Genomic DNA, 15,333 nt, shown 5'->3' with positions numbered 1-15,333 from the left:
ACTTTTCGGTGCGTCCTTTCTCTAAATGGGTCACATTTTCCTCCAAATAACGTTCCTGCCACTACTGCTTCCCTTCTACTTCTACTACACCACAATGCCTCACAGCTGTTCCTCTCTCCTTCCAAAACACTTTTTTCGGTTTTCTATAGCTCCTATCTTAATGCTTAAGACTTAAGAGAGTGAAAGATTCCCTAACCACTGTATTTTATTTTAGTATTTAGTTATTTTAGTAGACCTTATTTTATTAAGTTATTATCTGAAGAGTATATATATTCTGATCAATGGCAGCATCTTATCTCGCTTAACAGTAATCATTTTCTGCTCTAACTTTTTCTTTGAATATTGGGTCGAAATTCTGTTTCTTATTTACTTTATTATATTCTTACATTTGATCAAATTATTCTTTTTCTTAAATTTTATATTCTTACATTTGATCCAACTTGTTTTTTTCCTTAAATATTATAGTATTTTCTTGTTTTAATAATGATATTTATCTTGCAGTGGATATTACTAATATTAGCCTATTTTCACCTTGATTCGGAATTCCGCTGTCTTGTACACCCCAAAAAGAGAATTTGTAGTTACAAAGGCACTTCAATAATATACCTATTTTATGCATCCATGATGCATGTTATTTATATAATTTTCCTGATGTAACGACTTTGCGCCTTTATAAGGTCTTAACCAGATATTAAATAGTATTTAATATTTATACGATTTTTTATCTAGTCATTTTGGCGTTTCTCTTGATTTTTAATTTTTTATCATTATATTTTAATTCTCTTCGTTTATTTTTTTTGTTGTCAAGAACTGAACCAATAATCTGGCCCAAACAGAAACCCATGGTCAATCCAAAAAAAATCCAAAAATCCGATCTGGTTGAACCCCTTTGTCTGCACCTTTGTCTTTTAATCCAGAGAAGTTTTTTTTGCGCTTATTGGGGAATATTGAAGAAAGCCCAAGTTTCTCCTATTTCTATATTCACTTTTGAATTGCTTAGCCCACTTCCATTCTTTTCACTTTTATATTCTACTATTTTTTCTTTTAGTTTTGTCATAATCCTTTCTAATTCTAACTCTCTGGTAAATTTATTTTCATTTTCTTCTCTTCTTTTTTTATTTATCAGCTGATTTTTGGGATATTCCTTACCTGCTCTTTTATAAGGATTTCATCTCCCATAACGTCCTGCACTTTCCATGAACCTACTCCCTCCACTGCAGCACCTCTCCCTCGTTCATTTACTATTTACTTTCTTCAGAGTCTTGTACTTCCTCCACTTTTCTTTTGTTGTTTGTGTACTCACACGCCATTATTTCTGCCCTTTGCCATCTTGAACTGCTTCCTTCTTCCTCCATTTCAGTCCTTGTTCCTAATGATCTTACCTGTGCAACTCCAAGTCCAGGTATGTATCTTGGCTCCTTTAGGTTCTATATTGCCATAGCAGTTGGATTTTTACAATATTTTTTACCATAGTTGAGACAATAGCTATCTTGGATTCTTTTATATTTGAACTTCACCAGAATTATTGGTTGATTTCTTCTTGTCATCCAAAAACTAGTGGGAAGAGGCTTTGGTATATTCATTGCAACTCTAACCCTCAGAAAGGTCCTCTGCATCACATTATCTTTTCTTGGATTTTCAACTTCTTCTACTATTCCCATTCTATTGCCAATATTTCTTGTTGTGGGACTCCATGTATCTGTACCCATATCATCATGTAGTCATGTTTAATCTCATAAATCGCTTCTCTTTGTGTCCACAGTTGGAGATTAAGAAGATGCCCTCTAATGCTCCATGGTCCTCCTTTAAGCAACTCAATCCCTCTTCTTTCATCTTTAATAGTGATCAGAAATTTATTTTTTCCTACTTCAAATATTGGAGTATCTTTTTGCAGGTACCTACTCCCTTGTTGTCTTCCTGCCAACATATAACTCATCCCGACGAGAAGTTTAAAGACATTCATCGACGGACGAACTATACACCGGCCAAACTCAGCAAGAACACCTAATTTTATTTCTTTGTAATTTTACACCGGTGTTATGAGAGTTTGTTTTAGAATAAATAATTGTTAGTTTTGTTATTTTTTAATTATTAGGCTTAATATTTGTTCAATCTATATTATCATCTATGCTGTTATATATTTACGCTTTGTTATGATTTACACCACTACTTAGTATCTTTAAAAGCATTATAATCTAAATCTATTATCAAACTTGAGGAAGAAAATGTCGTTTTAAATATTAATATTGATCTATTCTGTTATATATTAAGTAAAAATTGTAGTTTACTCTTTTAATTATTAGGCTTAATATGTGTTCAATCTATATTATCTATTCTGTTATATATTTACGCTTTGCTATGATTTACACCACTACTTAGTATCTTTAAAAGCATTATAATCTATTATCAAACTTGAGGAGGAAAATGTCGTTTTGAATATTAATATTGATCTATTGCTATCAATCTAATAATCACAGTGTCACAACATCAATATCAATGTCAATGTCAAGAGGTGGGGCTTATCAATATTAATGATTTGCTATCATTAATAAATTCATAGTTACAGAATTATAGAGGGAGGCCAAAGATATATGAAGAATATTAAAAATTTACTATAAACATTCATATGCTCAAAGAATAATTTCCAAAATTTGAAGAACACTGAGAAAACGTAAAAAATTAAAACACTTAAATTAGTGTCGAATGAGAACAAAATTTTGTTAGTGATTCTACGCTACTTGTGTGCAGCATAATGCGAAATACTTGCACTTGAATATTTATAATAATGAAATAATACAATTGTGCAGGTGATTTGTTGCTATATAGAATGCAATTGCAAAGAAAAAGTAGAAAACAAAATGTGTTCGGTGCGCTAAAGCATTGTCAACATATTTTTTGAGTCATGGATATTTTGATGTCCAAGGTTATAATCTCCTTCCATGGATGGTTTGTCTAAACTAAAAAATGTAGGTTGAGGAGGCAGTGTAGTAGTAGTAACAGGAGGAAGAGGAAGAGAAGCATCCATGTTAATATCATTCTCATTTTCGCTACCACCAGAAGTGCTCTCCTCTTCAGGAGTTTGACTTTGAAGAGAGCCTTCCTCGTTCTCATCCATTTCCGGAAGCTGTTGTTGCAATGGCAGCATAGCAGCATTATTATTATTGTTGCGTTTCTGGCGATAATCTTCCATTTCTGCTTTGTACCTCTCTTTATCCTTTAAAGCCTTCTCTTGATATACCTGAACACACATATACATGTCAGTTAAGCTGCTAGTTAATATATTTTATGACAAACTAATAATTATTAAGTGTTGTCTTAATTAGCTTACTAATCTTTCGGGATCTTTTAACTTGTTCCAAAGTTCACCAATGATCCTACTAATCTCTCTGTCCTTGGCTTGGTGTAGTGGTTTTAGTCTTGCATGTTGCTCAGCAAAGAAGAAATTGTAGCCACTTCTGTTAGGTTTTGGATGAGCAGGATCCCTCCTTTTGATCTCTGATTTCTTCCTACGACGACGACGGTGGACAACACCCAATGAAGAATTACAATTATTGTTGGTGTTCTTGGCCATAACACTCTGAAATGCTCCCTGTGGATGTGGATGTGGATGTGGATCCTGATAAAGTACACCTTTCAGCACCTCTGAACCTATTGAAACTGTAATCAGATATCCACTTTCAAATTTTGCATCGATCACTCCAACTACTGCTGCAGATCCTTGAGATGATTCGGCAGTAGCATCAACCCTTGAATGTTGGAAGCCAAGACAAGGCTGTGAAAATTGTGCTCTTTGCACAACATCTGACAAATTGAAGTGAAGTTACTATTTTTGTACTATATATATACATATATATATAAACAAGCTATAGCTATACACACCAGCAGTAGAAGAAGCAGTTAAAGTAGGGTTCCATCCAGTTGCGGCTCTAAAGTAGTAAATTTGTTCATAGTGGTAAAGTAGTGAAGAGTAGTACTTGCGCAACACAAAAGAAGCATTTGTAGCTGTTGATGGAAAGTTGAAAGTTTGAGTTACTTCTTTCCATCTTCTCTCTTTGATAATCTGCAACACACACCAAACTACGCTCGGAAATTAAAGTTGCAAGCTACCTAATTAATACAAATTGTCCACGAAAAACATAACAATTTCGCTAGGGAGACAATGAGGAATCTAAACAATTTCATTTTTTATTCCATTATTCACATTATTTAGTATTCTCATTGTCTCCCTACACTTTTCCAAAAGCTAATGGTACCTTCTCAATCCCTCCTCGAGAAGTCACTTCAATGAAGAGGTGAAACAGATCCAGTTCTTTTCCTCCAATAATGGGTATCCTACAACAAATAAAAATATAAAATAGACATGCATGATGAGTATTAAACCACCAAATATGTTTCATCATGCCATACATGAAAACTAATTAGAAATGTTTCTTACATGAACTTGGTTCCCATATCAGCATGGAGCTTCTCTAGAGTACTCATGAAAAGCTTGGGATTCGTTGTAACCTCCTCATACTTTGCAAGTGGTGCAGGATTTTGGTGAGAGTTCCAAGTCATAGTAGTGGCGGGTAATGGCATGTTACTCACACAAGATGTTGATGCCATTTGAATACACAACTCCTTCAAAGATCATATATATGTCTGCTAACTGCTATCATCATTTAAATCACAAAAGTCAACAAAGCCTTGCATACATCAAAATCACTCTGCAAATTAACACTTGATGAACAAATCCACAACCATCAATTAAGGCCTGATGAACAACTCTATAATATCGATCAAGGTAAAAGTACTATAAAAAGGAAGAGAGAAGGGGCTAAAACATATATAGCTAGAGAACACATTTTACAAAACGTATATGCTATAAGTGAAGTTGGACATTCATATGATAACACTCTTAAGACAAAGGACGAAGTATATATAGGTGATCACAGATAAAAACTTCTCAGTGTGATGTTATGTACGTTATTAGTTCATGTTTGGTTAATGCTGCTTTCTTGTTTTTGGTATTCATGAAATAACAACGTTGACAAAGAAAAGAGAGTGAGTAAATAAAATAACGCACGTAGTTAAACAAAAGCAAACATGACAATGAGGAAACCCAATGACAGAAAGAGGCATGGATATATAGATGTCAAAATGTGAAAGATATAATGAAAACTTACCAAAGAATAACTGGGAATTGAGGAATCTTATGATGCAAATGAATGAAATGATATAGGGCAAAAAGAAATAAACCAAGTATTATAAACTAGGTCTTTTAATATCCGTTATTCTCTGTATTTTTGTTTATAGATGGTTGGAATGAATGATGAAGAACCTTTAAGTAGAGATAGTTTATATATACCCACTTGAAATTTTGACCTCATTAAGTTAGAAATTCATGGGATTATTATGGCTTTGTTCCTGTTGGCCTTAATTAGGAGCAAAGTCTGAATTTATATTTATCATATGTTTATGAAAGCTCTTCCTCTATAATAGTAAATTCAGAACAAATAAGAATAAATAGAAAATTAATGTGAGGGTGAAATGAAATAGCAAAAATAACGTGTCATGTTGACTTCCCGTTTGAAACGGCCCAATTTGTGAAACTAATCAAAATGGAAACAAAGGGATAAAAGTTAAAGTTGAGCATAAAAATAAGCGATAGATGAGAAATATATGTATCAGATACATTGGATCAGAGTATTTCATATTTATAGCCAACAATCATTTATCATTTATTTATATAATTTCTATGAATTTGGATTTGGAATTAGTCCATCACATACCACCTTTCTCGCCTATCCTTTTCTCTCCACCATAATCTTCTTCTATTTTCCCTTTTCTTCATTCGTTCAAATTTTGTGAGCTCCAACTTGTAACTTCTCGTTTATCATTTTAATTATATTTTCATCTTTATCTTTATATACAATGATCCACATACATATGCCTCGTCACTTAGTTAAATCTAAGTCGCGATCTGCATCAACATTGGCTTAATTTTTCTAAGGGTAAAGTATCATTTTTGTCCTAATATTTGGGGTAAGTCTTATTTGTGTCCCTAACGTTCTATTTGTTTCCTTAACGTTTATAAAAGTGATTCAATGTTATCCTACTACCAATTATACTAACAAATCAGATTATATTTTTCAATTATTCTCATTTAGATGTATTCATTCTCAATTAGGTCTCACTTGAATGTGGTCGATTTTAATATTATACCTACTATTTATGTTTAGATTCAATTATGTCACTAGAAAAGTTAATTATGTAAATGTTGTATAAATTAGTTTCAACATTTGATGAACTATTTTTCGGAATAGATGATCGATTCTATCTCAGACATTTGTATTCTAACTTTAAGAAGAGATTTTTAAAAATAAAAAAAGCGCTCATGAAGTGTAATTGATGGCGGGATAACATTAAATTACTTTTACAAACGTTAAAAATATAAATAGGACGATTTAAACGTTAAGAACGCAAATAAAATTTACCACAAATATTGAGGAAAAAAACAATGCTTTACTCTTTTTCTAATGATGCTATCAATTTATCTTTGATGTTATATATTTCTCTTTAGGTATGTATCCCGTGAAACAAAGGCATAACTTAAAATTTAATTAAGGGAAAGATAAGTGGTACAAAGCTAAAAAACTTACTGCAAAAATTTATTTATTTAAGATAACAAAAATATCATGTAAGCACTCAAATTAATTACTAAAATTAGTTATTATATATTTATATATAAATATGTATTATTTAATTTATTTTTAATATATCTTATACTAATAACTAATTTTAATATTATACCTAACATAATTAATTAGGATAGTGATTTAATGATATAAAATGAAAATCTATTATTTCATCTCTTCTTTTAAAAAATTCAAAATGTACTAAATTCCAATTTATATACCTCGGGCGAAATCCCTTAAGTTTTAATTGAAATATTTATGTGCAAGATTTAAATTTGCGATAATCTTATTAGGTAAATAAAATAACTATTGAATTAAAATTGGCAAACAGAGATAATATTTAAAATAGTTTGTGAAAAATAGTTCATTGGTATCTAAAAAATAAAATCAATTTAATTAATCCTCTAAAAATAATATAGTTCGTTGTTTTATTTTTTTATCACTTCCAGTTATTTTTGTCGTTAAGCACTGATGAACTAAAATAGAAATGAAATCTCAACACATACACTTCAAAACAACGTAGTTTTAATAATTTTTTCAAATGTAATCTCTTAACATATAATTTTTATATAGCACAAAGAAATAATATAAAAAATATTAAATAATACAAAATTAAACTAAAAAAAATAATTTAAAAAAAATCTATTTTTATTTGCTTCCAAAACAAAGAGTTAGTTCATTATAGAAAAGAAAATTAGGTACTAATTTTAGATAGTAAAATCTTATTTAATCCTATGACATTATCCATCAAAATTATTCTTATTTTGATTGGAGAATTAAACTCTCATTGTACGCACAAGTTGTTAGTGGTGATTCTTCTACTTGAGCCAATTGATTTTAAGGTTTTATAATGTATTCGATTACATTTTAATCTCTCGCATACCTTTATTTTTATTTCTAATAAAATCATTCACGTAAGTATATTTATTTCAAACTAAACCTAAACAATATAAAGATTAATAATCTCATCAGTGAGAACTGAGAAGTTATCTGTGAGTTGAAATCTTAAAAACAAATGCACACAAACACACACGAAATTCAACTAATCCAAAAGCCATTTAAATTAAATATGATCAAACGTGAACTTGTTCGGATCGGATCACAAGTAAACTTTCAAAGTTATAATTTTCATTCTATGTTTGGAGTGTTCCACACTATTTAATGTTGGAAAGCAATTATTTATGTTTAGTACATAAAGAACTAATGTTAGAATGGTTGAATCATTGAATGAAGAATCTTCCAAAAATATAAAAGCATCAAACAATTCGATATAGATTTGTTTAAATTTGATCCATATATAATAATAATTATTTAAAAAGAGGAAATCAAGAATTTGTATTGTAAAAATATAAAATTTAACTCTACAATTATTCACAGGCAAGATTTGTTAAATCAAAAGAGTAAAACATGGTTATTTATACCAAAGAAAAGAGAAATAAGAAAAGAATGATGATTGTGTTGTGAAGATTTAAGGAGGAGATAGCCCTTAATAAGGGAAAAATAAAAGCTAGTCTTACATCGCCATCCCGTTACTTACAGTTTAGTAAATAGTAAATACAGTAGTATACTGGAATCTGGATGTCTGGATAGATTTGAGTTTTTGACTGTTTTCAACAAAAACAAAGTGGGTGAGGTCCACCAGGAAAAAAAATATAATTCTAAGATTTCATTTCATTTCACAAAAATATCATTCCATTTTTTGTATTCCAAAATTTTCCATAAAAAATTTCCTCTTTCCCTTCTCTCTGCACACAACACTGCAATCAATCATTTAACTTTCCTCACCCTTCAAACCCTAACCCTAATTCTCCTATTATACACAGAGCCATCAGAATCATCGTTTCTTCAATATCCCTTCCGTAAACTTGCAATCTCAGCTATGAAACTCGTCTCTGATCTCTCGTGACGCATATGACGATCGAGGTTATCGGCGCCGTGAAAACCGATTGCATGGGTTTGGAGAATGCCGGAGCTTCGTAGTGGACCGCGGCGTGGTCGTGCTCAGGTAGGCCGTAGAATCGCTGAACCACCGTCTCCGGCGGCCAACTACGTGAAGACTCGAGCTGCGGTCGCCAGGGCGGCTGCGGCAGCGGCGACGGTGGCCGAGGAGAGGCCCAGGACCCGCTTGGCGGCGAAGAAGTTGGAGCAGGAGGAGAAGCCAGTGATTGTGATATCGGAAGAGGAGGCCGAGAGCGACGTAGAGCGCGCGAAGAATAAGAAGAGCGAAGAGCGGATTGAAGTCGGCGTAATGGGTGACGAGAGTGGCGGGTTGAGTGCCAACAAGGGCGTTGCTCAAGAGGATGAGGGCAACACAGCTCCTTTTCCTGAGAGGGTATCTCTCTCCCCCTCCCCCCCTCCCCCAACTACTTGCTTAATCAACGAACATGCCTCTTCTATTTATTGTGTTTGTTTCAACGTCATCATTGAATAATGCTGCACTGGTCGATAACTTGTTGCTTGTTTTTGTTTTGATATGTTTTCATTCGGCAGGTTCAAGTGGGAGGATCACCTGTCTACAAGGTGGATAGGAAGCTGGGCAAAGGTGGCTTTGGTCAAGTCTTTGTTGGCCGTCGAGTTACCGGGGGTAATGATCGTACTAGTGGCCCTGGGGCTACTGAGGTAATCCTCTCTTTATATACCTACCCGAGGGTTCGCTTAACGATTTTTTTTAGTTTTCAACAAATGTATGTGCTCAATTTGTTTGACATCTTTCTCATTTCAGGTGGCTCTAAAATTTGAACATAGGAATAGTAAAGGCTGTAATTATGGCCCTCCTTATGAGTGGCAAGTTTACAAGTAGGTACTCTATTTAGTGTTAATACTATTATTATTATTTAGTATGTTACATATGTCGTGAGCTGGTTTGCATTATTATATGATTTATGTTTTAGTAAAATTGCCTGAGATTTGGTCGTTTGTGTTTTGTTGAAAGCACCCTTGGTGGCAGTCATGGAATACCAAAGGTACACTATAAAGGAAGACAAGGAGAATATTATGTAATGGTATGATATAATCTACACAACGATCATCATATTTTCTTTTTGCCAACTTAAACATTTGACAATTTATATATATGTATGTATATTGCAGGTTATGGACATGCTTGGTCCAAGCTTGTGGGATGTGTGGAACTCTTCAAGCCAGGCGTGAGTATAATCCACCTTCATGATTGTATCTTCTTTTATGCAATAAGTAATTGTTATTTCTCTGACCTCCCTTTTTCTTTCTTCTTGTCTCTTGTATGTGTAGGATGCCTGCAGAAATGGTTGCATGTATAGCTGTTGAGTCCTTGTCAATCCTGGAGAAAATGCATTCAAGAGGGTATGATATTTTGCAGATGCTTTTTGCATTCAATGGTTCTCTTTGTGATTTGTTATAATTGAGTTAGTTTTTATATGTTATATTTGTTTTGTTGTTGTTGTTGTTTTTCATCATAGATATGTGCATGGAGATGTAAAGCCAGAGAACTTTTTACTAGGCCAGCCAGGGACACCACAAGAGAAGAAATTGTACCTTGTTGACCTTGGATTAGGTTAGCAATTTTATTTCAAGGGTGGAATTTCTTATTTACCCTCTTTCCTTTATATTTTCTTACATATAACATGTTGCAGCAACAAAGTGGAGAGACACCTCCAGTGGGCAGCATGTTGAATATGATCAACGTCCAGATATGTTTAGGTTTCCTTTTTTGCCTCCTTTTACTACTTAATTTTATTTTTCATTTTAAATTCTCCACACACACACATACACCCATAAATAAATATATACACACACATGCAATGTTTTAGTTCTTATCTGTTTATCAACTTTCTTGATGATTTGATTATCTATAAAAATTCTTTAGAGGGACTGTTCGATATGCAAGTGTTCATGCTCACTTGGGAAGAACTGCTAGTAGAAGGGATGATCTTGAATCTCTGGCATATACACTCATCTTCCTTCATAAAGGGCGGTTACCATGGCAAGGTTATCAGGTATATGCTGTTTTAACATATTCTTATCAACTCTTTGCTGTGGCAATTGACTTTCTTTTCTTAGGATGTTAATCTTGTTTTGCCTTCTCTGTTAGGGTGATAACAAGTCCTTCCTTGTTTGCAAAAAGAAGATGGGAACATCTCCAGAGATGCTCTGTTGCTTCTGCCCTCCTCCTTTTAGGCAATTTCTTGAGATTGTAGTGAACATGAAATTTGATGAAGAACCAAACTATTCCAAGCTAATCTCTCTTTTTGATGGTATGCTTGGTCCAAATCCTGCATTGCGGCCGATTAACACTGAAGGTGCTCAAAAGGTACTCATGATAGCATAATCTCAGGGGATGTTATATTCGGCTCTATCTTCTATATATTTTATTCTTTTGGTGGGTCTTTGTGTACATCATGATCATTTATTCCGCAATCAAAATTAATCAGGTTGGGCAAAAGCGGGGTAGATTGAATATTGAGGACGAGGATGATTCACAACCCAAAAAGAAGGTTCGTTTGGGGGTTCCTGCTACACAATGGATTTCAGTTTACAATGCCAGACTACCAATGAAACAAAGGTAGATCTGCCCTTTAACCTGGCTTTTATTTTTGATATGATGGCTTTTATTTACCAACGTACAAAGTTGTCCTGTGGTTGGCATATAAACCTAATTAACTTCAATGGGATTAAAAAGACAAATAGGAGAAATCCAATAAATAATAGGAAACTATAAATTGACTACACTATTTCAGGAAACTAGTCAAACTACTCATCATGTGATATCTAAGTTAATCAAATGAGATATTCGAAAATAATTCAAAATGTATACCTTCAACATCAGCAATCAAATGTCCATGTAGAATAAATTTAAATTTATTCCTTGCACTTAATTCACTAATGTGTAATTAGACTTTCCAAACAAAGAAGTCTTTTTTTTGGATTGTATTGCCTGAACCTTTAATGTCAAGTCAGTTCTTTAATATCATTGTTCAGTATTAATTACATCTAAATGACGGTGTCCCTATATGTTTGGTAGTTTATTGTGGAGCACTTCTGAACTGGAAGTGGTTCTCTTTTTTAGTTCATTAAATTCAATGCATTCTTGGCTGAAATTCAACGTATTCTTTCGTTGCTTGGATATTCCTTTTCCTTTTGTGTATTGATGTGGTTTGGTTGATGAAGGCCTTATTTTTCTTCATCTGTGCAATAATGTTAAGCTATTACCTAGAAGAGATGTGACCATGACCACTACCAGGTTTTGAACTTTGAATTGGTTGTGTACTAGGTATCACTATAATGTAGCTGATGCAAGACTAGCACAGCATGTTGAGAGAGGGATTGCAGATGGCCTTCTTATTAGTTGTGTTGCATCTTGTTCCAATCTCTGGGCGCTTATTATGGATGCTGGAACTGGTTTTACAACTCAAGTTTACAAGTTGTCACCATTTTTCTTGCACAAGGTGAATTTGTATGTTATATGTTGTATTTGCCTAAAACTCCATTCTCTATTTTCAACTTTTGAAGTTTATCCATGAGACTCTGCTTCTATTTAGGAATGGATTATGGAGCAGTGGGAAAAGAACTATTATATTACTTCAATAGCTGGCGCTAATAATGGAAGCTCTCTTGTGGTGATGTCAAAAGGTCTGTTTATTTGTTAAGTAACAAATGATAAATATGAATTTGTACTTCTCTCCAAAGGTTATTCATGTTATCAAATACCATGGAAGATTTAATGTTTCATTGCTTGATTTTTATTTCTGAGATCTTATTTTAAATTTAGGTTTTTGGCTATAATTTGGTCTCTCAGTTCATATATGGATTCTACCTTTTTTATTGATAGATCATAGAAGGATTATAATTATACAATTATCTTTTATGACTTACGGCCTAATGTCCACAGGCACGCAGTACACACAACAATCATACAAAGTAAGTGATTCTTTCCCCTTCAAATGGATAAACAAGAAGTGGAGAGAAGGTTTTCATGTCACCTCGATGGCCACTGCCGGAAGTCGCTGGGGTGTTGTTATGTCTAGAAATGCTGGATTCAGTGATCAGGTTTGTTGACAAAAGTGTTGGATGGTTTGGATTTAATGATTCTTCTGTTTTATGTGAGCATTTGTTGTAGAGCTTCTGTTCACTATGTTTTTGGTATTTTTTTTAAGTGCTATTACTTCATGGTTTTTGTTGCAAAGTGATACTGAAAGCCTCCAAAGAATTTGGCCCAATTTTACCAGATTCAAGTATTGTTAGTTAAGTTGAATCAGACAATTAGTAATGTTCTGGCTTTATTTACAAAATGCAGTCCCAGATTTGGCTTTATTAACAAACATACATTGGTTTCTTTTTATCTGGTCAAGTTAGACTTCAACTACAAATCTGATAACTTATTCTTGGTTCAAATGTGTTTATAGTTTAAATGATTTAATATGGTTATTGCTCACTTTCTCTTATGTAGATGAGCACTTCTTTTTCTGTCTAAATATATTGAAAAATTATTTTGCCGGAAAACTCTTGCTTTTGAGCTGCTGTTGTCTGCACGTTGTATTATCTTTGTGCGTTTAGACTTAACTCTTGTCATCCATGTTATCAATGTAGGTTGTTGAGCTTGATTTTCTCTATCCTAGTGAGGGCATCCACAGACGATGGGATAATGGTTACAGGATTACAGCAACTGCTGCTACATGGGATCAATCTGCTCTTATATTAAGTATTCCAAGGCGCAGGCCAGGTGATGAAACTCAGGAAACACTACGCACATCTCAATTTCCCAGCACACACGTTAAGGTATAGTTTGTCGTGTGAGTAATTCATAAGGTTAAGTTACACTGTTAGTTCAGAAAAGTTTTACATAGACATCGGGTCTTACTAATGCAAAAGACTATTGACGGGTTTGTTTGCATAAGCAATGTATTACTCATAATTGATAATGAGACTGACTCATTTTGGTTCTGTTTGTGTTCAGGAAAAATGGTCAAAGAACCTTTATCTTGCTTGTTTGTGCTATGGGCGCACTGTATGCTGATATCTTCAACAGATCAAAGCATTGATTGATTTGGAATAGAATCATATTTTCTGCTTGTGTTTAGTTGTGCAAGCAGGAAACTGTATCTTCGGCTGTTATATAGTGTTGTTGTTCTCTCCCATTCTATTGTAAGTTCTTTGCGTGGGGGATGTGTTTAATGTTAATCTATACAGCTTAGCTTTATGCTCCTCCAATATGTATATGTAGGTGTTACCAAAATTTTTGTATGATTTTCAAGAAAGATTGATGACCCAATAATAGAGACGGCTAATAAGAAAATACAATTGCTTGTACGGATAACGCTCTTTGTGAATGAAGGGTTTAAGCCAATCATAATGAGTTAATAACTAGAATTTAAATCCAAAACAGAGAGTTTACTCCTCTTGCAAAGCACGCACGCCCATAGCCTTCCAGTAGGCCTCCATTGTTTTACAGCCCCGCCCCCTTTCCTTGTTCAGGCGAGGGATGCAGATAGAAGATGTGTTATGTTTGCTAGAGTGATGAACGTTTAGGCTGCGTTTGTTTCTGAGAACAAGACAAGGCATTGAGAACAGGATAGGACAAGACAGTGAAGGACAGAGACATAAAATTTTGTATTGTATTCTGTTTGGTGATAAATTAGAACAAATTATGAAAATTTAAATTTTTTTTATTTAAAAAATTTGAGCTGAAAAATATAATTATGAAAAATTAATAAGAATAATGAAAGAAAAAATGAAAAATAAGTTGTGTCTCTTGTTAGTGTTTCCGTGTCTTTTCTGTCAGGATGAACATAAAATACATTAATTCTGTGTCTCTGGACATATTGTTTCTGTTCATATCTCTTCTGTCAAACACGACTTTGTATTTTTGTGTTTCTGTTTCAGTGTCCTGTCTTTTGAGCCTTAGGCCCCCAAAAAAAACACGTTTAAAAAAAGGACTGATTGAAAGCAAGGAAACAACTAATCTTTTTAATAAATGTAAGGGTAAAAAACAATCATACAAAAATAATCATAAGAAGAAGAAAGAACTGAATTTTGAAGCTAAGAAATGGAGAAGGAGAATGGATGGAGGACCTTGAGACCTTGGCCAGCTTTGCGGTTATGTTTTATAAGAGATTGTACAAAGAGGAAGTTGCTGTTGCACAACCACTCCCTATGCATAACTCCTACCCTCCCCTACAAGAAGACATAAAGAAGAACATGGATTCAATGCCCACCCATGAAGAGATCAAAAGAGCCTACTTTAATATTGGTTCCTTGAAAGCGCCGAGAGCAGATGGATTCCTAGCAGCTTTCTACAAAGATTAGTGGGATTGCGTGAAGATGAATGTGTTCAACCGGGTGGAGATGTATTGGAAAGAACTTGAGTTAATCAAGAACCTCAATAGCACCTTAATTACCCTTATCCCGAAGGTCCCAACCCCTGAATTTATATACCAGTTTCGGCCAATCTCCTTATGTAACGTAAGTTATAAGGGGATCTCTAAGATTATTGTGGAAAGAATTAAATCTGCGCTAACAGATAGAATAGCCCCTCAGCAATCAAGTTTTGTTCTAGAAAGGAAGATATAAGACAATATTCTGATTGCGAAGGAGCTAACCCATATTATGAAAAAGTGTAAAGGAAAAAAGGGGTACATGGCTATCAAGTTTGATTTTGAGAAAGCCTAAGACAGGTTCGGTG

The 15,333-nt window shown here is 33.7% G+C and overlaps 2 protein-coding genes across 2 annotated transcripts; one reads left to right on the top strand and one right to left on the bottom strand.

Moving 5' to 3' along the window:
• Positions 1–2,845: 2,845 nt before the first annotated feature.
• On the bottom strand, positions 2,846–4,638 carry LOC107637484 (high mobility group B protein 15-like). The gene is made up of 5 exons (XM_016340896.3): positions 4,436–4,638; positions 4,254–4,332; positions 3,880–4,060; positions 3,329–3,801; positions 2,846–3,238 (listed from the first exon to the last, which is right to left on the bottom strand). Exons 1-5 carry the CDS (start codon positions 4,603–4,605, stop codon positions 2,873–2,875), a joined length of 1,269 nt encoding a protein of 422 aa, XP_016196382.1. The 5' UTR covers positions 4,606–4,638; the 3' UTR covers positions 2,846–2,872.
• A 3,487-nt stretch (positions 4,639–8,125) lies between these two features.
• Positions 8,126–13,947, top strand: LOC107635765 (casein kinase 1-like protein HD16). Its single transcript, XM_088483290.1, has 16 exons — positions 8,126–9,009; positions 9,168–9,296; positions 9,400–9,473; positions 9,610–9,679; positions 9,768–9,823; positions 9,927–9,998; positions 10,115–10,209; positions 10,289–10,355; positions 10,522–10,651; positions 10,747–10,965; positions 11,087–11,217; positions 11,926–12,100; positions 12,194–12,284; positions 12,544–12,701; positions 13,242–13,430; positions 13,609–13,947. The coding sequence occupies exons 1-16, from the start codon at positions 8,641–8,643 to the stop codon at positions 13,666–13,668; spliced, it is 2,085 nt and encodes a 694-aa protein (XP_088339416.1). The 5' UTR covers positions 8,126–8,640; the 3' UTR covers positions 13,669–13,947.
• Positions 13,948–15,333: the final 1,386 nt, after the last annotated feature.

This window comes from Arachis ipaensis, chromosome B4, assembly GCF_059453495.1.
Source record: "Arachis ipaensis isolate K30076 ecotype BB chromosome B4, ASM5945349v1, whole genome shotgun sequence".
In the NCBI taxonomy this organism is placed as follows: Eukaryota; Viridiplantae; Streptophyta; class Magnoliopsida; order Fabales; family Fabaceae; genus Arachis; species Arachis ipaensis.
The sequence above is the reverse complement of the archived record's forward strand: the minus strand, read 5'-3'. Positions and strand labels throughout refer to the sequence as shown.